General features: G+C 49.6%; 1 protein-coding gene across 1 annotated transcript; it reads left to right on the forward strand.

Annotated features, from left to right (window-relative positions):
- Window positions 1-11,178: 11,178 nt before the first annotated feature.
- On the forward strand, window positions 11,179-24,554 carry CHGA (chromogranin A). The gene is made up of 8 exons (XM_075713011.1): window positions 11,179-11,224; window positions 12,017-12,063; window positions 16,072-16,165; window positions 16,614-16,682; window positions 18,826-18,924; window positions 20,547-21,053; window positions 21,528-21,991; window positions 24,471-24,554. Exons 1-8 carry the CDS (start codon window positions 11,179-11,181, stop codon window positions 24,552-24,554), a joined length of 1,410 nt encoding a protein of 469 aa, XP_075569126.1.
- Window positions 24,555-25,672: the final 1,118 nt, after the last annotated feature.

Consider the following 25,672-nt stretch of genomic DNA (forward strand, 5'->3'; position numbering starts at 1 on the left):
AGCCGAGACTCCTGCTCACTTTTACTCATTGCCACCGTTGCTTTGTTTTGTGGTGGTTTTATTTTACCCCTGAGGGTCTGACTTCTCTAATTAGCTTTTTTCTTTACATGGGAGTGATACATAAAGATTTCCTTTTCTCATCTCTAGCTAAATAGAGGATAACAGCTTCATTAGACAATTGAGTGCTCTTCCAACCAAACAGCAATACATTGTCCCCTGGGAGCTTTCTTTAACCACAGAATACAAGCAGCTGCTCTAATTGCGCTGTGCTTGAGGCCCACTGCAAGGGCAACCAGGGCCACCGCTTTTTCTGATAGCATCTTGGGAGCAGAGCAAGAGCGAGTGCTGTGTTGGTTCCCTGTGAATTTCCAGTGGGCCCCTCTGCTTACCCACCGCTTCCAATTAATGAAGCTGCTCTCAGAATATGAAAAATTCATATCTTTGCTTAAATCAAGGAATAAACCCCAGAAGGTTGATGATTTGAAGCACTCAGATGTACAATTTTAAAATAAAATTAAATGAAATAAAACTGGAGTGCTTGTGATACCCAGGAATGTGTGAACAGAGGTGGGAAGATCAGGGCTGAACACCTGATTCCTCTTTGTGGCTATTGTACAGTGTGTACCAGCTGTTTATAAAGGGTTAACAAATCATCAATAGATGCAATAAGCATGTTAAAAACATGAGTAGCCTGTGATCCAGATGGCTATAAATGTATCAGTTGATAGTAGTAGAGATGGACTTCAGCACAGTTATAAATAGAGCTGATCAAAATATGGAAAAGTGTTTCTGCAAAATATTTCAGTGAACCAAAGTTGTTTTCAGTTCAGAGGGTTTGAAATATGTATTCTTATATTTTAAAAAATGCTTGACAAAAATATCCCATTTTGCATCTGCTTTTATTTGTTAAAACTACAATCAACTTAGATATTGACACTTTGTGCAGTGAGTTTTCAAGGAGGGAGCTGAGTTGCTCTCTGAGGCACTGATCCTGCAGAGAGCTTCTACACAAAGATTTGGGATATCTTTATCAGTGTGAGGTTTACAGCTGTTTCTCCAAGTTTCACAAGAAAGTCAAAGCAAGTCAGGTCTGCATCTACATATATAGTTGTTCCTATTGCTCTGACACCTAAAATATCAGGTTTTAGTCTGTAGCTTCACCTTTTGGATATTTTGTAGCTTCAAACCAAGAGACATATGGTTTTGTCAGGCTAAATCTACAAAAATGGACAACGAGGACTGTCCCCATGTCTGGTAGCAGAGGAAAGAGAAACTGGCCAACATGTACATCGACTGCAGTGTTAAGCCAAAATACATCTCCAAAATCATGGAAGAGTTCCCAGGCAGATGTGCTGATTTGTTATGGTTCCTTTCAAGGAGGAGGAGGTCTTGTCAAGGTTTTGCAGGAGAACTTGAGCTGCAGCAGATGCCATTTGTGTATGGACTGGAGTGAAAGTGAATAATGATATGTCTGCGACAACACTGGGGCTCAGGAAGGATGCTCAGGTCCTTCATACGGGCTTCCTGCCTTCACATCTGCAGGAACTGGAGAAAGCTGTAGCTAGAAAATGTAGCTTAGGTTTATGTTATTGCAGCAGGACCCATATCACACAAAGAAAACAGTGGGAGGCAGGAAATCTCCTTTGTTGTGAAAACTGCTGAGAGATTCCCCCCTTCCATGCAAGGACGAAACCAACAGCAGAAGGGCTCTACCTCAAAAGTAAAGGGACACGTGGGAAGAGCATGATCTTCCAGCTCCTGGGTGAACATAGTAGCAGTATTTGTCAGCAAGAAAGCTTAATGGTTGCAACTGGTACACCTAATCCCTTGTGCTAGATCCCACAGAGGTAGCTGTGTGGAGACGTGGCTCTCCAAGGCTCTGCTCCTCCTGAGGGTTTCTACACAGGTGATCCTGAGCCCACGGACAACCTGGGAGTGACCCAGGCAAGCAACAAATGTCCTTCTCAACTGCCGGGGTGGCTGAGGGAGCAGTGGGGACCACTCTTCTAGTGGCACTTGCAACCAGCCTGAGGCGAGGAGCACTTTGACCAGAACTGTCATGGCAGTTCCGCAGATCTTTGACTGACCTCTGCCATGTGCGAACCGTAGTCACACAGAAATCTGCTTCAAACCAGAAACAATTTCATTTCTTCATGAAATGCCACTGTAGATGAGCTGTGTTTCTTAGCTGCCTGTTTGCCTTCTGTTGAACTTCTAAGACCTCAGGGAACATCTGTATGACTTGGCACCAAGTAAAGCAAGTTGAAAAGGAGCAGGTTCCTGAAAGCCAAGGAGCTCACACATCCTTGCAGGGAGGGCCAGAAGTACTTACCTCGAGGGGTCAGCTCTTGCAGCAGCTGAGTAGAGCACCGATACGTGGCTCTCCCTGACCTGGCACAAGGCAGAAGTTAAGGCTGCACTGAAGCTGCTGAGGACACAGGTGGTGTGAAGCCAGTACAGGTAAGGGGAGAGTCATCCATGATGCCTGACAACCCCTTTCAAAGCAAAAGTAGGTCTCCCACTTCGATCCACCTATGAAGGGTTGCTCTGAGGTTTTGGAAACATTATAAATTGTTCTGGCTTTCCAATATAAATAAGGTTGTTTCCGGTATCTATACCTACAAGGAGTTTGCTCTTGTACCATTCAAAGTCAAACTCCCATCAACATGACTGCATGAAGATCAAGTCCTGAAGCCCCCTTCCCAAGAGCCTCCCAAATGAGGAAGGGCCAGATCACGCTCCCAAGACCCATAGGTGGGTTGTCTGGTGCTTGCATCCTTCCACAGAAGAGTGCGGGAAACCTGGAGTAAGGATCTAATCAGATGTTTTGCAACCACTGCCAAGAGGGTCAAGTAGTCTGCTCAAAAATGAGGAATTATCAGGCTTAATAACCAGTGGCTGACATGGCCAGCATTTCCCCTTCAAAGTGACCCAGGAAAACTGACCCTTCTCAGCCACCACGAGATGCAGCTTCAGTAATTAGGAGCCTGCTTCTGCTCAGGATTTGTCTGGGCAATCAGGAGCCTTTCTAGAGCCTTTCACTCTCCAAGTTTTTTATATTATTGCGGGTTTAGGTCTACATAAACCTCCAGCTGAGCAAAGCCAACCTGATCAGTCTTTGGTGGCTCTAAATTGATATTTCGACAGAATAAATTGTCAAGTCTGCCATTACACACGCAGAATTCAAACTGATTTCCCATCTTTATTTTTGGTGATGAATAATATTGACTGATACGTCTTTTTATTTTTAAGACTTCCTCTGAACAGCAGTTATTCCCCCTTGTATCTGACATCCTCGCTATTACCTTTACTCCTTGCCTGAGTACACTTAAATTATATCATTGCCTCTGGGAAATGCATCCTAAACTCAGGGAAGGAAGCCAGGTCTAGGACTCAAACCAAAACTCACTGTAAAGGGTAAGAGTCTTTCTATTGGCCTGAGTATGTTTGGGTTCAGGCTCTTAATGAACAACTTGTTTAGAAATGCAAATAACAAATTTGCTCCTTACATTCCAGTTTTTCACTGCGTGAATGTCGTGGTTTAGCCCCAGCCAGCAACTAAGCACCACGCAGCTGCTTGCTCACTCCCCCTACCCTAATGGGATGGGGGAGAGAATTGGAAGAGTAAGAGTGAGAAACACTCCTGGGTTGAGATAAGAAAAGTTTAATAATTGAAATAAAGTGAAATAGTAATGATAACAATAACAATATAATAATTATAATAATAATAACAATATACAAAGCAAGTGATGCACAATGCAATTGCTCACCACCTGCCGACCGATACCCAGACAGTTCCCGAGCAGCAATCGCTGCTCCCCGGCCAACCCCCCCTAGTTTCTATACTGAGCATGACGTCATATGGTATGGAATAGCCCTTTGGGCAGTTTGGATCAACTATTCTGGCTGTGCCCCCTCCCAGTTTCTTGTGCGCCTGGCAGAGCATGGGAAGCTGAAAAGTCCTTGACTAACATAAGCACTAGCATAAGCAGAACTTAGCAACAACTAAAAACATCAGTGTGTTATCAACATTCTTCTCCTACTAAATCCAAAACACAGCACTATGCCTGCTACTAGGAAGAAAATTAACTCTATCCCAGCTGAAACCAGGACAGTGAATCTATGTCAAGCTAAACAGCTGTAACATTCCCCTCAGTACAGAAAGTCACGTCCTCACTGCAGCTTTTAATACAAAGTGAATGAAGTACTCATTTATCTTCTCTGCCTGGGGGAAACCCTTCCATTTCTGCTCCCCTGGGGTTACACATGACAGCAATTGCCTCTTACATGGCATGAAACACGTACAAGGATTTCACCGTGTTTGCGGTTGTCTAGCTGCCTCCATAAAATGAAAAACTGTGGAGAGCCAGCAGACATTGTTTCAGTAAAAAAACCCTTTAAAAACAGAGAAAGAAGCATGGTCAGTCTTTTCTTCCTTTTTTTTTAATCCCCAGCAAAGTAGAAAGCATGGTTTGTCCTGAAACATTCCCACAAGCAGTTCGTAACAGAGTCTGAACTCAGCTGAGTACAAACGGAGAGGAGATCTCTGCAAGGTCAGTGGTAGATACCCAAATCCGTCCCTCCACACAGAGCAAACGGGGGGGCAGAGAGCTTCCTCAGGACCCCCCTACTTTTCTTTGGGCTCATTCTGCAATGTAGAGAAACCTGTCTGGACCATTTGGTCTGCAGAGCATGTGGATGGGGCAAGCTCAGCAGAGTCTCTACTGCATTTGAAGGTGCCTCGTGCTGCTGTCCCTTGCTCTGCAGAAGGTAATTGCTGCTCCCCAAGAACAGGCACTGCAGCCCCTGCTCTCCTGGTAAGAAAAAGCATTGGTAAGGTAAGAAACCTGAGCTCCTGTGGGGTGAGGAAAAGCCCAGTAACAGTAATTTAAGATTCTGTGGCTGTTCTTCAAGTTGCTAGCTGCTGATGCTCTCAGGCATTTAATACCTGAAAGGCTCCCTCCTCCTGTTCTCTGCTTAGTACAGAAGAAAATGGTTTGCTTTGCCTGTAAAGAGAACATTCATTAACTAGCATTAACATGCAATTTGGTGTTTGAAAACTGCCTTATCAACAGAACATCTGAGGTAAGAGCCATCTGCACTGCAAAGGCTGCCCGCAGCTCTGCTCGGACTGTGCAGAGAATTGCCTGACCCAAACCAGGGTGTGGAGAATCGCCTGACCCAAACCAAGGTGAATGGATGGAGGGAAGGGACCACGGTGCCGAGTGAGACCAACGAAGCCACAGTGGGAGTCTTTTTCCTTGCCTCATTCAGGCTCAGTCAGATTGCCTAATACAGGCTGAGACCGCTCTCTATTACTGACTTACTGCTGGAGCATGTCTAAGACCTCCAGCCATCCTCCCTATCCTCTCCACGATGTCTTTTGTATGAGGGAATAAATACATCTTGAAGGAAACTGACTCCTGAGACATCTGTGTATGGTCGTTGCTAAAATAAAAACCCGGTATTTCAGGTATCCCCAGAAAGTTTCTGGGACGCTAGTAAGTGAAGACTAAAAAAGCCCTAGTGGGAGCAGGATACTCTTGCACCTCTTTGCACTACACTATAGGTAATTATATGCTATAGGTAACTAGGCTGTGGACTCACTGGCTAGTAGCCAGGTTTAGAGGAGCCGTATGAGAACCAGATGATTGGGGTTGCTTCTCTTGGAAAGGAGATGAGTAAGGGAGAAATGTAAGTATCTATGAGATCCTTGCTGGTCTAGGGAAGACAGAAGAATTTTCTTCCAGATTTTAGCATCAGGATAAGAGGCAATTTAAAAAAAAAAACCAAAAAAACCAAACAAACAGATGAAAGATTTTTGCAGTGTTTAAGCGAGCTGTGGCACTTACTGCCATAAGAAGTCCTCAGGCTGAGAAGGTACCAAGTTTGAAGAGAGACTCTGTTCAGAGCGACAGGCAAACTAGCTGCTTCTAATTAGCACTAAAACATTGCAGAGCACTGTTAAACATCAGGGCTGATGCCCAGTTTTTGGGAGGTTTGGAAGCTGGGATTGAGCCTGGCACAAGGGCAGGGAGGGGCCCTGTCCCCACCCCAGCCCCTGCCCCTGCCTCTGGGGGAAGCTCCAGGGTCTCTGGCTGGATCCTGCCTCCCTGCTCCAACCCAGAATAGCAATTGCTGTGTCCTTATGCTCCATATCTCCAAGTAACTGGTTCCAGTGGTATGTTATGGCCATTGTTTAGAGAAGAATATTCTTGGGGGACAGCAATGCCCTGGTAGTCCTTAAGTCTGGCTTTTGTGGCTGGCACTTTTGGGGCACAGAGGAGTGTCGGAAGCAGATGCCCAGATGACCATTCCTCACCCCCTTCCTCCATCCTTCTGCAACAGTGGCAGGGAAGCAGGCTGTGTTCAGTCATCTTTTCATCTCTTCAAGTGCGTTATTTCCAATGTGAGCCAAGGAGATCAAAGAGAACATCTAGAATGGAAAGTGCTTACGTGTTTCATGATCCTAAACCCTGCCTTTAGAAAAAAATGTCTTTTTAATTGTAATTGGTTTTTTACTTAGGGATTTTGTCACTTCCTCTCCATGAATTGGGAAAGTTGCCACATCTAACCTAATATCCAAAAAAAGAAAAACCCTACCGTGACTACAGCATTTGATCAGTATGCGTACTCTGGAACCCAGAAGACCCATGTACCCCTATACCTCACTTGGTGTTCACTGAGCAACCAGCCTGGAGTGGATGGGCAGCTTGGGACACTTCAGGAATGAAGAAGCAGGTGTTTAAAGGCAGAAGATGAGGAATAAGATTAATCCGTACAAAATATACCAGTCAGTCATTTAATGTACCAAATCTGGGATGATGCTGATGCTGCTGAGGGTCCACGTGTTAGCTATGAGCTGCTGGCAGTGTGGAGGTAGTCTGGTGAGCTTACGGACCCCAGGAGAGGAGTGCAGGCCCAAAGACCTGAGTCATTCTTGTCATTATTTTTTTTCTTAACTGTCATGAATCCTGTTAGTGCCTGCAGGGCAAGAAACAGGACCATTTGTCTCTCACTTTGGAGGTAAGTAAACATTCAGCAGTATCGATGGTCTTCTAATGAACTTGGTTTAGACCATTCTAGAACTTAGAAAATTGTTTCGTGTTATTTAATATGTACATTAGCATGACACAGACTTTGTTGTCACAAATCAAATAAAACCATAGCCATGGGCACAATCAGCAATTTCCTGAGGGTGCTGTTTGAGATCACTCTGACTGGGGACAACCTCCATCTCCACATCTTTTCTTACTGATTCAGTGGGGCTCCAGGAATCAGTGAGGTCTTTCCCTTTTTCACCTAGGTGAACTGACCAAGGCATTGGAGGGGTATGACATTTTCCAGATTGGTGTTTGAATAAGGTTTAGAAAAATTATGTTGAGATCCAAGCTATTTGTCAGGGTGCCCAGATGGTATTCTGTGATTGCTACAGAGACATCTCTTCTCCCAAGAGAGAACATACTCCATCTGCCCCAGTGAGAGCTCTGCATGCCAGGCAAGGATGGAAATGGACGGCATAGCAGTAGCTACTGTCAGGATTGGGCACAATGTTGGGCTTTTTTATAGGGTGTAAGTAAACCTTTGAACAGGAAAATCAATTAATTTCAGGTTGGTGCAAGCACAGTCTAGACTAAGAAAATCAAAGCAAGTCAACATCAATCTGCCTCTGACCTGAAAAAGAAGAGAGAGGACTGCCTTTTAGCAGCATAGATAGATATTCACAACAGCAGTCTGAGCTTTGAAGCTCCTTTCTATTTACAGGCAGGCAAGCAAGGCTTGTATGAGGGAACTGAGAGGCGAGTGTGATTGACTAACATGTGGGAAAGAAGAAAAGGTGTGAAGTGGGGGTTTTAATAGACCTTGCTACTAGTTTGGCAGTGTGCTTACATTCAGGTTTTCAGTCAAAGAGTTAGCAATTGATTTCATATGCAAGAAGATAATCGTTGCCTGTTTTTTGCTTAGTGGTCTTTTGGTTAAGGTGTGGGTAATAGCTGTGCCTTGGCTTCAAGCCTTTTTGATGTCTTCATGAAAATGACACTTTTTCTCTTTCTGTGCCTCAGTTCCCAGATCTGTAAAATCACAGCCATCTGAAATGCAGTGTCAGAGTTTCCAAGCACAGGAGGGGGGTGAATTCTTAACCCAGTTTCAGCCAAGAAATTGAAGAACAAAATTCTCAAAGTAGCTCAGAGCCATACCCAAGATCCTTTGGTTTTAGTTCCTACATTCTGAAATAATAAAAAAAAAAATTACTCTTAGGTGTTGATTGAGAGTAGCGCTTAAGCCACATGATCTCTTGAGCAAATGACCTTATGCATAGGAAGATATTCATATACCACGGTGGCTTTTAGGCTGTCCCTCTTGTTCGCTCAGCTCAGAGCATGGGCAATGCACCACTGCTGGGTATCTGCTTCCATCCATCCAGACATTGCCGTCTTCTCAAACCACTTTTCAGGCTAAGGTGGCAAATATCCTTTTCCCACTATGATAACTCATTTCTCTCTCCACCTACACATGTTATGTTAGCGACCACAGGCAGATAATGGTATATGGCTGTCCACATTCTCACCACACTTCATGCACTAGAAATTGGGCACCTATAAGGAAAAATGGAATTGCTCTCTGCAGACATAAATGGTTTTTTTGTCAGACTGAAACTGGTCAGAAATGTGCATCATCATCACTTTGCTACCCACTAAAGATCTACTCCTATTCTCCATATACTAAACCAAAAACTACTTCAGAGACTCACAAATCTGCTCTTCCCTTGAAGTCTGCTTCTGGCATTGCATTTCTCTGAGTGGCAGAATACCTTCCACTTTTTTATTTGATCACTTTTTGCTCTTTGACATAAATCTTTCCCTGACATGCTTTACTTTGACAGTTCCTAATATAGCTGTGCCTAATGAGACAAATTCCAATAGCAGAAGTACTGATTGCTGGATTAACAGTTTCATATCCATTTTCCTCAGGCAAGAAATAGAAAAATTCATCATCCATTATATGCTACTACAGTGGGAGAATGCATGCAATACCTGGAAAACATTTCATTTCTCCTTTGCAATTAACTTAATGGATACAAGACCACAGCTTCAGAAAGAGAGGAAAAAAATAGTCATGCACCCTACATATCCTGTGACATCTCTCAAAAAGGGGGCCCAGGGAAGAAAAGGGCTTCATGTAAGAAGCTGGATTAGAACTGAGGTAATTTATTGCCCTAATAAGATCAACATTTATATGTAAGGATAAGTAAATATTGACTAGGTAAACATAGCCTGATAAGCAGATCAATCTGTTTCTCTCTTAGGAATACATCGGAATTAACAAGCTTGATAATGTTCAGTATTTCAGACTCAGAGACTAAAATGTTCTGGTGTATCCTGAAGGAGTAAAAGGCTATTGTATGTCATGCCCACTGCCTCCAACCCCAGTAAAGAATTCAACAACACACACACACACACACACACACAAACCCCCAACCCAACAACCAAAAAGAAAGGATATCGATTGTTCCTAGAGGATGCAGGTTCCCCGTGCAACAGGAACTGTCATGGGTGTTCATTTCATGGTCTTATAAACATTTAACTATCAATCAATGTCATCCACAAAGCACTGTTCAGAGGATCAATTTATTTCCAGCTTTTCTCTGCTATTAAATAGAAAATGCAACAGACAAGGGGAGCTTTGATTATCAGTGAGTGGGCTTTTACAATCCAAATGTGCCTTTTGAAGCATGCATTCAAATCAGATAGATATTAGAGGACATTTGGGAGGATACATTTGGGAGCACATTTCCATGTGCATATGGAAAGAGAAGGTGGAAACCTATAGTGCAGTCTGGACTGCCTGGTCTCATAGAAGCATTCTTGTCATCTTAGAACAAATATGTTCTCTCTAGCTTCTTGCGTGCAGGACTTCCCAGTGAGCAGAATAAGGTAGGGTGGGGAAGAAGGACAGTGCATTTTTCCGAATTTGGTTTTCTAGTGTAAGTGCCTGGCTTTTGTGACCTCTGAAATTGCTTGAGGGATAGCACAGAATAGCGGAGGTGTTATTCCAAAAGAAGCATTGTCCTAAAGATGCATTGGAGTCACTTTCAAAAGAAGATCCAGCTGTCTGACCTGACAGATGCTCCATCCAAAGAACAGACAGACATTTTGTCAAGAGCATGGAAATGCCTGTGACTAAGAAAATGGTACAATTTGTTACTTCCTCTCTCTCCCTTGTCAATGGAAACTAGTGACCAGGTAATCTTGGTTGCTTCAACTTTGGAATACTTAGCAGTGAAGATGATGCTATAGGTTGTTATGAAGCACTGAACAAAGGATAGCAACCTATTAAAATTTGCTTGCAGAGTCACAATAGCTGAGCAAGAGCCCTACCAGCCTTTGCTATTTACTGCAAATAATATCCTACTACTTAAAAATCTTTCATAAAATAGCTGGGACTTATCATCTCCATTGTCAAACCAGTTTCATGGTGACCAGTTCTCTGGTTCTTGACCAGTCTTACAGGCACTCCTATCCTCTGTGGAGGCGTTTGACAGGCATCTAAAAACTTCAGTGTCTGTTCTAAACTATTTGTCTAGGCACTTTCTGTGGTCAGTGAAAGACAAGGGCACACCTAGAGGGCAAATCCATCTGCAGGTGGCTATGCCGGCTGGGATGCATGAGGTGACCCCCACTATTGACTGCTCGTACGTACAAGAGGGCACATATGCAGAGGTGCTTGTAGATTGCCGCTGTTGGGTGAGGTGCTGGAAAAGGGATATCCTAGAAACACACCTCACAACCATCCTGCTCCTGCTGAGAGTGAGAAGATGGAGCACCTGGAGCCTGACACCTTGCCGCTGCAACCCTTTGCCGGGGCAGCCGGGCGGTTCGGGGGGACCCTGGCGTGTGGCCGCTCCTCCAGCACCCGCCGGGTGGTGGAGGCTGACGGGAAGGCTGTGTGCGAGGGGAGGGGGCAGAGAGGAGGAGGTGGCTTCCTCCTGACGCCATTTCCGAGGGGCTGAGATATATAAATGAGCCGGTTGCTGCAGTGCCCCATCTGGGATCTTCAGCCAGGGCACTGGCGTAGACGCGCACGGCGCTGGTCTCCCGCCGGCACCTCGCCTGGAGCCCCCACGCCAGGGACAGGCTCACCCTCGGCCCTGCCTCCCTCCCTCTGTCCCGCAGCAGCATGAGCCGCCCAGATCTGCTCGCCGTCCTGCTCCTGGCCGTGCCGGGTAAGTGGGGCTGGGCTGGGCTCCCTGTGCCCCCCACTCCGGGACCCCCCGCCCCGGGCAGCGCTGCCCCGCCAGCTCCCGCCGCGCCGCGGCCCCTTCAGCACCGCGGACAGCGGCGGCCGCAAGGTCACTGCCCGCGGGCCGCGCCGGGCTCTGCCGGCCTGGCGGCCTCTCCTTCCCTTCCCTTCCCTTCCCTTCCCTTCCCTTCCCTTCCCTTCCCTTCCCTTCCCTTCCCTTCCCTTCCCTTCCCTTCCCTTCCCTTCCCTTCCCTTCCCTTCCCTTCCCTTCCCTTCCCTTCCCTTCCCTTCCCTTCCCTTCCCTTCCCTTCCCTTCCCTTCCCTTCCCTTCCCTTCCCTTCCCTTCCCTTCCCTTCCCTTCCCTTCCCTTCCCTTCCCTTCCCTTCCCTTCCCTTCCCTTCCCTTCCCTTCCCTTCCCTTCCCTTCCCTTCCCTTCCCTTCCCTTCCCTTCCCTTCCCTTCCCTTCCCTTCCCTTCCCTTCCCTTCCCTTCCCTTCCCTTCCCTTCCCTTCCCTTCCCTTCCCTTCCCTTCCCTTCCCTTCCCTTCCCTTCCCTTCCCTTCCCTTCCCTTCCCTTCCCTTCCCTTCCCTTCTCCCCGGGGAAGGCTGAGGGGGGCACAGTGCACACATCCAGCTGCTGCACCAAAGGACCACTTCCACCAGAGCGAGATATCCCTCTTCTCCACTCCCATTTATAGCAGGATAAGATTTCTCTGCTTGTCTCCCAGTGGAGGTGAATAACAAGCTCTCTTTTTTTGCCCTCCCTTCATTTTACAGCCATCTCCCTTCCTGTGGCAAACGACATGAATAAAGGGGACACTAAGGTAAGGATGGCCTGTAGTGGAAGGGGCAAGTGAAGTTGAAGGATGCCATGTTTGACCTCCACCTAGCTGGGTGGCTTTTGGCTGCCCCTGCTGAAATGCCCTGTAGGAAATGCCAGGGATCTGCATGAGATCCCTACAGCAGGATCCATCCACCGCCTCCTCCCTCCCGACCAGGATTTACCCTTTGTGTACCCACTTCTGGGCACCTGGGCAGGAGGCAATTCCCTCAGGATGTCCCAGAGGGACCAAACAAGCTTGTCTGGAGAATGGTGAGGCTGGAGATAGAGGTTGGGTATAAACCTCCCCAGTCCTCCTACTTTCAGCTTTTCAAAGCTCCCAACATGAGGTGACTCAGGGGAGAGTGGGGGGAGATGTGATTCAGGAAAGGGCATCGCTGGAACTGTGTGTGTTTGGGGGTGTGTATACATCTGTGTCTGTATGTGTGGTGTGTTACTTAAGCATGCATGCTCCTGAAAAATAGGCAACTGGCTACTCAGATTGCTAATCTGACCTTAGCTACTGCTCAGCCTGTCTGGATGTCTGCAAGCAGTGCAGGACTTGGCTGACCTCTCCAGCCTTTTACAGGCTTCTGTGCATACATCTGTGTCATCCCTCTCTGACATTCACAGCTGCACTTCGCAAGTGTGTGCACTCCCAATGGGCTTTGGGTACTTTGGGGAGGTGTTTGCCTGTGTTGATCTGTGACAGACCTCCCCTTCCTGATATTATAATGCCTATAGTATTTCAGATGAACTGATCTCTTAGCTGCCCAGATTAAGATTTCTCCAGAAATGAATGTCCAGAAGGGAAACACCAGCCTTTCCCCCCCTACTTCTTGAACATCTTTGTTTCCTGAAATCTTCTAGCCACACAATGTTTTTCTCCAGGCAGCAGTAGGGGAGGACACGTTCATGTCACTCTCAGCCACAGGCTCCGTTGTACAGTGTCTCTGCTTGTTGTTACGTACAGGGCAAGCGCCATGAGGGACGCTTCCCTGTGTCCTGCCAGGTGTGCCTGGGCCTGGCGAGCTGTCGCTTTGTTAAGACCTTCAGCCTGCTTAGCCCTTGCTGGGGCTGAGCCGTGAGCTGTGAGCCGCTGGCTGCCTGCTTCAGGCAGTGTGCTGCTGACTGAGAAAGAGGACTCAGGGCAGGCACTTGCCCCTTCCACTGGCCATGCCAGAGTGGGATACTCACTGGGCATCTGGTGGGACAAGCCATTAATTCCATGATTTTCCTTGTGAGACCTATTCCCAGCATGTTCTCTGTGTAAAACATGGCACTTCCCAGCAACCACATTTAGCTTTTGTGGAAGCTGGTGCGACTCCATAGGAATGCTTCCACCAAGGAAGGATTGTCTCCCAGGCCTGTCCCCTCCCTGGGTACTGCACTGACACAGGCCCTAGCTGAGAGCAAAATCAGCCCACACCTTTCTTTTGATTTTTGCTGCAACTGGAAGAAGCCATTAGGGCTTTTCCACCTTCACCGCCCTATGAGACACAGCATTTCAGTGAAGGAAGTCCTAGCCTCACGGGGCAGATCAGGGCAGGGATATCATTACATGGCTACAGCAGAGAGCACCGCAGCTCTTCCCACACACCATGCTGCTGTAGATGTGTTCTGTGCCACCAACATTTGTGGGTGGCCTGGGGCTGTGAAATGGGGAGCCAGCATCTGCAGGCCTTTCCTGGGCAGCTCACCAGACTTTCTTTACACCAAGGGCTTTCCATGGCAAGCTTAACATGACCAAAGCATTTACAATATCCCTGGTGTTTGCCCACTCTTGTGCTCGAAGGACTATTTCCCACTTACAAGCATACATTTCAGAAGGACCTGAGCACAGCCAAGCTCAAAAGTGGTGAAGTTTATCCTTGTAAGGACGTGATCCTTTGGAGATTTCTGTGTGGGGACAGCATGAGCAGCTCTTAAGGATCCAGTTACATGCTCACAGTTACAGGATAGCTATGGCAAAATTCCAGTCCGAGTTTCTGCACTGGATTAATTACATTCATTTGGAAAGGATCTCCATTTCCTGATGCAGGCTGTTATTTCACGACCTTGTGAATCCTCACTCTGCAAGACTTGCTCTTAAAAAAAGTCAAGGAGAGTGCTGTGGAATGACTGCACTCTTCATTTCATTATGCTACAAAGTTCCTCCACAGAGTTGGCCGTATTTCTGTGGTGACTGATGTGATTCTTTGTGTTCAGACAAAGACCTTAAATCAGCTTAGAAGTCTTCAAAAAGCTTGTATAGAGTCTTTCATTGGACCAGGTTCTTATTTCTCATGCTGAGAAAGTCCTTACTTCTGAAGCTGCGTTGAATACAGCTGCAATAAATGGCTCCAGAGATTGGGAAATGTGGGAGGGAAGTATCAGAATCTGGGATTTGTTCTATTTAATGGTAAAGTGACTCAAAGTCATCTCAAATCAATATCAATAGATTGCTTATGGTATAGGAGAATGATACTGGGGAAATTTCCCTGCATTCTTTTTGTTAGATCTTTCTGGTAACATTTTTAATCCAGCAGGCAATCCCCTCAAACTGTGCAAATAGTTAAGAGTTCAGCATTTTATGGCTGTGATCTGCAAAAGCAGAATTCTTTCCTTATACATGGTGAAAATTTGCCCATTCCATATGGTCAATGAATATATCCAATTGCTTGAATGAGCAACATTGTAGATGACTGGGAATAGCTGACTTGTGTTTAATTTCTGCTGCAGCCGCAGTGCTTTGCTCTCCTGAGAATGGCACCTTGTAAGGGAGGTCAGGACTCAGGGCTGCCTGCAGAAATCATCAGAAGAAAGAGGTTCAGTGAGTGAACTTTTTGCCCCCAAGGCTTACTTGTATCCTTTTCTTCAATTTAGCCTCTGTTTTTTCCACAGGCACTTGTGAGCCCTGCATACTTTCTGGGCTGCTTTATAAATAATCATCCTTTCAAACGAAGCAGCCTGATTCCTGCACTACTAACTGGCACTGGACTGTAGTGAATGCTGCTTTCTCTCCTGTGTGACCATTTGGGTCTACCACGACCACGCAGCAGGGCTCCTGGTGGTGTCTCTCAGTGTGGCGAGGGTGCCTTCACCCCTGCCAGAGGTGCCACCTTGCCTTTGCGCCTCTGGCTTTCATTCTCCTACCACACGTACAGCAGTGGTGCTGTAGTTGCATGGGTGAAGAGCTAGGCCTACAATCTCAGTACAAGTGACAAACTAGATAAATAATGCTTCTCATTTTACACCAAGGAAGAGGGCTGCTGGAAAGGGCAGGCCCAGAGTTCATCCTGTCTGGGAGGCTTGCCTCAGGCAGTTGCACATTCTTTGGAGGAAATTGTGGGAACTTCATTGCTTTCAGATGACCTGCCTCTGTGAACGGCTCTTCCAGTCTCTAATAGATGGCTTGAATACTCAAGCACAAGGTCAAACACTTCTCCAGAGTGTCTTGTCCTTCTCTAGGCCTTGAGAGCAGTATTTCTCATCCGTGTTTCAAACTGCAATTTACCTCATGTCACCCTCCATGCCTGGCTGCAGTCTAACTATGGTGCCCTTCTCAGCGCTCGCATAGCTTGCAAGATTTCAAGGTCACCTATTGAAGAGCTTGACCACTTGTTGCTCTCTATGACCTCCCACTGAGCCCTTTTATGAGATGCAGGTTGAGATATATTGACTTAAAAGAGGATGATTTTGAGCTCTCTATGTGTATATCCAGATCCCCTTTCGTCTCCTGATGTGCCCAACCTCTGGGATGGGCTGGAGTCGTGAGATCCCCGGCTGAAGTGTGCATCACATTAAAGAAGCTCTTTCTATTGCCATGTGTCATTTGCTCACTTCTCAGTTTTGGGAGGTACCTTCTGTTCCTGCATTAGGTAAACCAGGAACCGAACATTCAGTTCTGGCTCGACCAGAAAAGCAAGAGGATCTGTGCCATCATCTGCTATATTTCAGCCTTGGTAACAAATAGATTTAGGGAAAAAAGACAATAAAGCAGTGCTTAATTTGTATTTTTGTCTCTTTCTAGGTGATGAAGTGCATTGTAGAGGTCATCTCTGATACTTTATCGAAGCCAAACCCCCTGCCGATCAGTGAGGAATGCCTAGAAACACTCAGAGGAGGTACAGGCTCAGATTTAACACTGGGTATCAGCAAGAGCAGATCTGGCAGAGACACAAGCAGGGGCTGGTCCTGCCCTGGCACATGCTTTAGCACCTGACAAGGGGTCCCTGACACACTCACCTTCCTTGTGGTCACCCCACCAGGCTGCATCAGGCTCCAGAAGCAGGGACGGAGCCGCTGCTTGGCCCAGGCCATGCATCACGCTGGCACCGCAGCCGGGGAAGGTACTGGGTGACATGAAGCTGCCTGGTTTTCTTGGGACCTTCCTGTCGTCTTAACCACATGGTTAAGAGAGGTGGCAGCAAATCAGGCCAAGGGAGAGAAAAGAGTAAACGAAGAGGGAGGTGGCATTTGGGGTTGTTTTTCATTTGGGGTTGTTTTTCATTTCTTGGTGGTTTGGGCGGGTTGTCTTTGACCACCTTCTGTACCAAGTCTCCCCTATTGCAGATGAACGAATCATTTCTATCCTTCGCCACCAAAATTTATTGAAGGAACTTCAGGAAATTGCGGCTCAAGGTACAGTTTCACTACCATTATTTGGGAAGAGGGCTTTCATCTGTCGTAGCCCCTTGCACAGTTTTGTTGTTTGAGGTTTTTTGTATTTTATGTTAATTTGACATCATATAAATGTGCCCTAGGAAATCTAGTTCCAGGACTTGCAGTAGAGACTGGGTGAGTGGGGACAGGAATTTTGCTTATAATGACTCCAGTATGCATCTGATGATTTAAATGACTGTCAATGTAACTTGGTGGCGATGCAGAGCATAGACATTTTGGGGTGGGAGAACCCTAAAAGGAAACACTGTAATTTAATTCAACAGCCAACCACCAGCTCCCAAGCTAGAATGAAAGACAAGAAAACCTTCACTGTTTGTGCAGCTGAAGTCTAGCACTAAACCCAGCTGTGGCAGAAGGGAAGCCTCACCTAGCATTGAGCAAGACTTGCACCTAAAAGACCCCAATGAAAGCCCGCAATGGCGATTTTCCTGTTGGCTTCCTTAGGGTGAATGCAAGTTCCTTTGGTTTGGGGGAGGTGTGGGCAGCTCACCACTTGTCAGTGTGGGAGCAGCAGCAGCATGGAGCTGTACAAAGGGGTTTGCAGGGGAGAAAAGGACTATACTCAGGTGCCCAGGTCCCCAGAGCTGGTGTGCAGGTCCCAGGCTTTCAAAGCCGATGCAAGCCCCTCTGCCTGGGTGGCCCAACTGAGGCTGCAAAGGGGCTCTCCCCAGCCAGAGCAGCTCCCGGCCTTCCCTCCTTCTTCTCCTTGGGGTAACCCCACTGGCAGTCCTCCCTCACCAGGGTGTCCCTGTGCCCTGCTCCTGTGTGGCACAGCTGCCAGGGATGGCTGGGAGACAGTGCCACCAGACTGCTTTCAGAGCAGGGAAGTGACAGAGGCAACAGGGAGAAGGGAGAGGGAAAATTCAGGAAGTCAAGATTAGGGGAGAGCCCCATGCAGCTCCCAAAGCAATAGTTTCGTCACTGCCCAAATCCCACCGGCAGAGGGGCCAGCCAGGGAGTGATGCCAGACAGGCTCCATGGATGCTCTGATGTTCCAGAAGAAAAACCTGGGCCTCTTCAGTGCGCTGGGCTGCTGCTGCCCAGGCACACCAGGGTTGTGAGGGGGAGCGCTCAGCTATCAGGCAGGCTGTGCCATACAGCATGGAGTCCACGTGAAGGGACTTGTTTCACAGAGGTGCATCTTGCTCCGCTCTTTCCTTGCCTTGAGCCCATCACACAATTTGCTCTACAGATCACAGTGACTGGGAATGGGAGAGCCATGTAGCCCAAAGGAAAAGCGAAGGTATTTATCTTGGTCTCCTCTGTGCTGGCTGCAGCTGGTCCTGCTTGGGCTGGAGAGCCCACGCCATCCAGCTCTGCCCCGGGTAGGGCTAGAGAGGACTGGGCTGGCAGTGTTGGCTCTTGCCTTTGCATTAAGGCACAGAAGCAGGGCATGAGCTGGGTTATACAGGGCTTGCTTGGCTCGCAGTTCCCGTGGGATGGAGCTGCCTGGGCAGAGCTGGTTGCCAGGACAGCTGCGCTCTGACCTCCAGCTTGTGCTGCCTTCAGACAATGCTTTCTCCAGGGTGTTGCTTTTGTCGAGCTGGCTCCATAATCCCAGAGGCTAAGGTGTGGGGCCTTGGGGCCCTGGACCTTCCCTGGAGTGGGAAGGAATGCTGCTCCTCCTCCCGGGGAGTGGCGGGAAGCAGCGCCCAGAGAGAGGGCCTCTACCACCAGGCAGAAGGGCACAGGGGCCCTCAGTGCTCACCTCAGCAGAGGTACATGGGCAGCATCTGGAAGGAGGCAATTTTTATCCTTCAGTACTCTGACACTTAAGTCTTTTGTTGGCCTCAATGTGCTGCAGTTCAGCATCTCTTATGCCCTAGGTCTCCATCGATATTAATTTTCCTAGCAACCCTGCTTCTCTGTTTATTTGGAGACCTTTTTCTTTCCTGCAGATGATGTTTTGGATGGTGGCTTTGTTACTGCAGTCGCTTCACGAATCCTCCAGTCTCACTTCTCCTGCAGCTCCCCTTTGGCAGATTTGTCCATTGTAGAAAATATGCATAATTATAAAGGGTACAGAACTATTTTCCTACCTCTACTTCCTGAAACACAGGAGGGCTTGTAACCTTTCCCTGTTTTTTGTTACTTGACTCAGGTGCCAATGAGAGAACTCGCCAGCAAAAGAAAAACAGTGGCTTTGAAGATGAACTTTCCGAAGTCCTTGAAAGTCAGAATGACAAGAACAAGCAGAGAGGTCAGTGTCAGCCTCCCCCCCAGGAAATCCAGGTCAGGCTCTAAACAAGGATGTTCTTTCTAACAGCCTTGATATGTCCATCTGCTTCTCATTTAGGCATCATCTTTGATGCTGCCACTGACACACACAAGCAACCTGGTGTTTGCTTTGTTCTTATTTACCAGCTTAAACAGCATGTAATTTCTGAGCTATAGTAACTGGTGATGGTCAAGTTACCAAACTGATACTGATCTTTTCCGCCCTGCTGCCAACACCATCACTCACTCCTAATGCTTAAGATGAGTCACAGCCAGGGAAATCCCATACTGCAAGACTCAGTGATATAGGCAAGAGTGATCTGGGTCTGCTCCTACCGCCCTTGTTTTGAGGCATCCAAGATATTAGGTTGTGGGTCTCTGAAGGCAAAATTGAACTTGGGATATGCACAGTGCACATACCCACACAAAACACCTGCATCTTGGAAAGACCACTTTCCGCTGGGATTTCCCCTTGCCGCTATGTTTCTATGGCCTGGCTAGAGACAGGCAGTGTAGCGGGAAGGAGGGTTCGGCCCCTTCCCTTTTCCACATCAGGAAGAGATGATGCCAATGTGGGATGAGATAATTTCTCATGCAGCAGCACTCCTGAAGAGGGTCTTGAGCAGGCTCTGGGGCATGTGCCTGAGCCACGGCAGCGCAGCGATGCTGCGATGTCAGCCCAAAGCTGCCCGAAGCAGTGAGGAGCGATCCCCCGGGAGCTGCTGCTGCAGCCAGCACAGCCAAAAGCCAACAGAGAGGATGGGTGGTGCTGGGTCTCCCTTCCCTGAACCTCTTGCTCCAGCAGTGTGGAGACTGCATGAGGATGAAGCGTAGTGCCTTGGGCCATCCAGGCTTGCAGGCAGCCCAGTGACACCACTGCAGTGTCACTGGCAGTCACCAGCCCTGCATGACCGGCTCTCTGCATCTCCTCACCCCAGCACACTCCTCAGCCCTGCTTGGGGCTGCACTCACCTTTCCAAACCTATCTGGCTTTTCCCACTGCTCTTTAGCCCCCCATCTTTTCTTTTGCAAAGTGACTTCTATGGCTAATTGTGTTAAAAGAGGCCAGTCTCTGACATGAGCAAGAGCAAGTACCCAGCCCACATTAAGCTCCTGCTGAGTAGCTGCTTTGCAGAAGCAGAGCCAGCCCCGCCTCCCTCCGGCTCGCCGGCAAACAGCGTTGGCTCCCTCTTCAACCTGGTGGGAGAAATAAGGATGTGATGTTAGCGCAGCACTCGGAGCAGGGAGAGCTGTGCAAGTGCTGTATTACACTCCTAAATCATTTTGGTTTAAGTGCGATCTGATTTCATGTGGGCCAAGTTTGTTGCTGGCATCTCAAGAGATGGTGATGAGGACCATGCCGCAGCAAAGCACTTTGGCATATGTTTCACTTCAGCCTTGTGAGTCTCTCCAGGAGAGCAGGCACCAGTGAGAGCACAGGCTTGCTTGAACGCAAGCATATGTTGAAGTGACTTATGAAAGGATCCATGGGCTGGTTAAGCAGATTGCTGAGCGGAGCTGAAGTTCCCTAAGAAATGCATGGGCTTTGCTGGTTGTGAAATGAGCTCTCAGGAGAGGTGTTGCTTCTTGCTCCTCCGTCTGCAGATGCGGCAGGGGAGCGCCCTGAAGAGGAGCAGCCCACGGGGTCCCTGGCTGAGCTGGCAGCACAGAAAACCCAGCAAAATGAAGATTCAAGAGAGGAGGGAAAAAACAGCCTGGAGGAGAGGGAGCCCAGGCCACGGGATGCCAACCCTGGTGAGAAGGAGGATCGGGAGGAAACAGAGAGCAATGAGATCGGGGACACAGAGGATGACCAGCGAGATGAAGCTTTGGACAACCACATCAGCAAAGGCTTCAGTGAGGATGAGCATCAGCAGCAACGGGATGAAGAGGAGCAGCGCAGAGGCCCCAGGGACAGCCTGGAGCTCGAGGACGAGGGAGAGCAGCGATCCAGGCAGGGCCAGGAGCAGAGCAAGGAGGTGGCAGGGGAACGTGTGGAGCGGGAGGATGATGGAGGAGACGATGCTGCAGAGGAGGACCCTACCGAAGCAGAGAGGTCACTTGATTTGGCTGAGGAGGACGAGGAGGCTGAGGAAATGCAGGGAGATGACAGTATGTATCCCAGATGACTGCACTGATACCTACCCAGGGTGAGCTGAGAGCGCTGAGACAGGGATAAGAGGCTTTAAAGCCTAAAAGTTCAGGCAGGTGCTTACCGGGTTTACAGAAATACCCCTGCTGACAGACACCCAGACCCGCTCCCCCCCCCCCCCGCCCCCCGCAAGCACCTGACCACGTGGGCCCACACACAGTGGGTAACACAGGTCCAGCAGCTGCCTGCTGCTCAGTTTTCATAGCACCTGGGGACAACTAATTTCTTTTTCTTGAAATTCTTATGTGGTTTTTGACTGCTGCCTCCAAGCCCTGTTACTGACATGGTGACGTGAGAGTGGGTATTTCCAGAATCCTGGGAAAATGGGCCTAAGTCAGGAAACCCACCTTGCATCACCCCTGAAGGCTCGGTTCAAAGGTGGAGTGTAGCCAGGTTAACACTTGTGCTCACTGTTGTATTTAATGCTCTTTCAGATAACGACGATGCTCTGGGATTTGGCAAAGACGGGCGGAGCTCTGAGGAGGAGGAGGAGGAAGAGCAGCCCCGGGCACTGAGAGGAGGAAGGCATCACCTGGAAGTTGAGGGGATGCAGGGGGAGGAGGACACCTTCCAGCCCAGGGATGCCAAAAGCGAGGAGATGGAGGAGTCGTCCTCCAGGGAGTGGGAAGACTCCAAGAGGTGGAACAAAATGGATGAGCTGGCCAAGCAGCTGACATCAAAGAAGCGCATGGAGGAAAATGATAGTGGGGAAGACCCAGACAGGTCCATGAAAATGGCATTTAGGTCCCGCAAGTATGACTTCAGTAGTCCAGCTGAAGATGTGAGAAGGTCATGGAAGCATCACTCAAAGAAGGACAGCAGTGAAGGAGGCTTCCCGCTTGCTCCCATGCCCGAAGAAAAGAAGGATGAGGAAGGCAGTGCTAACAGGAGAACAGAGGTTGGTGTACATAGGCTTAAGAATAAATCCTGCCCGGTTATTACTTGGGAATCCAAACTATGCTTGGAGATGTGGATGGTACCTTGGTGTTACGCAGCCAGCGTCAGTTCTCTGAGACATTAAGGAAATGCGTGGTGACCTTTTAGTCATTCAGCCCTAGGTATTATTGAGGTGTGCACCTGGCTGTGCCTTTGCTTTTTATCCTTGTTTTAGTGATTAGTGAGCAGTGTCAGACCTCCTACAGAGGTAGACCAGGGACGCAGCTGTGGTGAGAGAGCTGGGGCATTGGAGTGGAAATGATTGACAGTTATGGGAACACACCTGAGCCAGGCTTCCACAGTCAGATACCTCCTTCCCTGGTACCTCGCATGATGCTATGTGGTAGCTCAGCACCTCCCCGGCAGTCAGGAGTGGCGGTTTTGACTTTGTGCTGAGGCTCAGCTCCAGGCACCGATGTTTATTTCGGATAGGGCAGGGGGCTGGGCATGGGCTCTGCGGGTGTTTGTTCTGGGACAAGCCACGATCAGGTGCCTGGGAACAGACGGGGGCAGCAGGTGAGTGAAGCCAGTTCGCTGCAGCTCTCTTGCCTCCAAAACACCCCTCTTGCCTTAGTTACACACCAAAACATTGCCCAAAGGTCGCCCATCAGCATCCCCTGCTGAGAGGGCATCCCCAGCCATGTCGGTTCAAAGCAAAGCCAAACATCTCAGCTCTGAGCAGGGGTGCAGTGGGGTGCCTGGCAAGGAGGTGGGCACCCACCCCATCTGCCTCCTCACCACCATCTGCTCACATCCCAGGTCTCTCCCCCAAGAAGGCTGCTCCCCACCCGCCCCTGCCAGCAGCTCTGGGGTGCATCTTGTCAGCAAGGTGGTGGGCTCAGCCTCCGGACAGGGACTAGGAAGGAGTTTGTTGAGGCTGCAAAACTGCTATGTTTACAGTTGCAAAAAGACTTTTTAGTTTGGTTTTTTTTTTTTAAACTAGATCAAGGTCTCTGAGAATCTGTGAGGTGTCAGACCAGGCACCCAGCAGTGAGGAAAGGGAAGGCACAGGCTGCGGCTCTGCCAGAGCAGCTGCCGTCCTGCCCCTCTCCTCACTTTTGGGCCACGTGGCTGCGTGGCTTGGCCAGTGAGGCCAGCGTGGGCACAGACGGGGGCTGAGCGTGCCGTCCCCTGCACTCGCTGGGGCTCAGCCTGTGAGGCCGGGCAGGAGCAAGCCAGGGTGCATGGGCACAGTGCAAGGCAAGGCAGTGGTTTGGGTCTGACCTCTCCTCTCTTTGGGTGCTGCACAGCACTATTTTCTCACTTTCTTGGGGCTCCAGTTGCAGCCAGAGCTCTCCTCCGGCAAGGCGAGCCTCAGCCGGCTGCTCCCTGACCCGCTTCAAACAAAACGCCGGAACAGCAGCTTGGGCTCAGTCTGGCTCCCCTGGGCACTGGCAGGCACTCCGAGGCGCCCGCACACTGCTGTAGCTGGAGCCTTTCCAGGGGCTGAGCCAAGGGCCCTGCGGAGGGGCAGGGTGACTTTTTCCCTGTTCAGGAAAATAGCGCAGGGATGAGAAAAATTACTTTCTTTTTACATACTTTTTCACACCAGCCACATGCAGTTCAGGCCAGTGGCTCAGCGTCAGCCCGCATGTGGCGGCTGCTGCAGGCAGCAGCAAGGCTCTGCTCCCTCCGCACAGGGGAGGGGCTGTCACCTCAGCTCTGCTGAAAGGAAAAGGCACTTTTAGCACCGACAGCCCCAAGTTTGCTCCCGCAGAGCCTGCTGCTGTGCTGAGTGAGCACGTGGTCTGCAGCGAGCCCCAGGTGACAGCAGCTGTGAGGGGCAGGCAGGGCTGGGGCTGGTAGCGAGACAGGGCCAGTTGTGTATGCCCGGAGTTCAAAGCCACGCAGTTATGAATTTGAGTACCTGCACTAAATAGAATTGCTTCAGGTAATGGCACAGGTACACAAGAGCCACTATGAGAAGGCCACCAAGCGATGGGCAGCTTGAGCCTTTAAACTGATGGCTTCCTCAGTCGCTATTTTCCCAAACGGAAAAGCTGCACTTGCCGCAGGTGGCAGGCACCTGTGCCCATCCCAGTTTGACCCCACCGCCTCAACACAGGTACCCAGTGCCGTTTGGCAGCGCCCGCCCCAGCCCTGGCTGCCCGGCAGCCATCTCCCTCCAGCCCCATGCTCTGGATGGAGAGGCCCACTGCGGGCTGCCCTGCCTGGCAGCGGGGCTAGGGAAGGACAGTGGCTGCATGTCTTGTCCCCATCGTCAGCTGCAGCTGTTTGACGTTAGGACAGGGCTAATTAGTGTTGTGCACAGACATCTGTCCAGAGGGGAAAACGCAGGAGCAGGCTGAGGGGATGGGGCCAGGCGTGGCTGTGCTCGTGCCACCACTGGCCGCTAGCCCCGGGCAAGGCTTCCCATAGCTCTGGGTGGCGAGGGCTGCCCACCCATGGCCGCTGACGTGTGTCCCGGGCTTTTGTTGCAGGACCAGGAGCTGGAGAGCCTGGCCGCCATCGAGGCCGAGCTGGAGCGCGTTGCCCACAAGCTGCACGAGCTGAGGCGAGGCTGAAGGCCCCAGCCCTCCCTGTGCAGGCGAAAGCCACGGCCGCAGCCCTCCTCTCTCCCCACCACGTTTTCATTTCCTGATTTAAAAGAAATTAAGCCGGAGCAGAAGCATCGTGCCTAGGAAACCGACCTCGCTAGCGCCCAGGCCTGCCTCCCTCGCCATAGTGTTGTGCCCATCGCTGCTTCTTCACCTCACGCTCCCCTGTCCACACGGATGCCCACCCGCCCGGCTGGGCGCCGGTGGGCGCGAAGCGCATCTTACACATGTATTTTCTGTCCGGGTGGGGTTTTTTTCCCTCTTTTTTTTAAAAGACAAGACAGCTTTCTAGAAAGTTCTCCGTCCACCGGTAGTTTCACTGGGTAAAAAAACTGCAATAACTTGTTATCTTTTGATTAAAAGCTGAGAACTCTGACTGTAATATATTCTATATAAAAAATTTATCTAAGGAAAAATAAAACTGCAGTGGGTTCCTTCCTTTGTTTTAGCAGCTTCAGTCTCGGTCGTCAGCACGCTGCAGGGCTCGCACGGTCCTGGCAGAGAGGAGGGGGGTGGAGGCCTCCCCTCACCACAGACACTTTGTGATGGCGTTTCCCTCCTTGCCGGGCTCCAGCGCTGCTGCCCGCCGAGGCCCAGCATCCAGGGCACCTCCCTGAGGCCCCGAGCACTGCGGGGCTCTCCCTGCCCGCCCGGGGCCCGGCGGTGCCGTACAGCCCTGCCCCGGCGCCGGGTGTCCTGGGGGCCTCAGCGAGACGTGGGCCACATCCGTAGTTCATCGATGAACACGGGCTTGACCAGAGAGAAAACAGTTTAGAAGTTTAAACACTGGGGCAATACTTGACCAAGTCGAGCCATTTGGATGACGCGCAAGTGGGTTAAAAAAATAAAAAATTAGCAAACAGGCTAGTCATGAGGAAAAGTAGTGGTGTGTGTGCCCCCAGAGGTGAAGGCCGGTCCCGAGGGGATGTCCCTCCTGTGTGTTGGCTCGCAGGAGCCACGGTGGCCAGCTGGCACCGCGCTGACAGCCAGAACCTTCCCCATCCTTTGGGCTTCAGGCCACATGCCAGCTGGAGGACCGGGTGGTGCCTGGGCTGGGGAAGCTTGCCCCAAAAGTCTCTCAACAC

This window comes from Pelecanus crispus, chromosome 6 (genome assembly GCF_030463565.1).
Source record: "Pelecanus crispus isolate bPelCri1 chromosome 6, bPelCri1.pri, whole genome shotgun sequence".
Classification (NCBI taxonomy): Eukaryota; Metazoa; Chordata; class Aves; order Pelecaniformes; family Pelecanidae; genus Pelecanus; species Pelecanus crispus.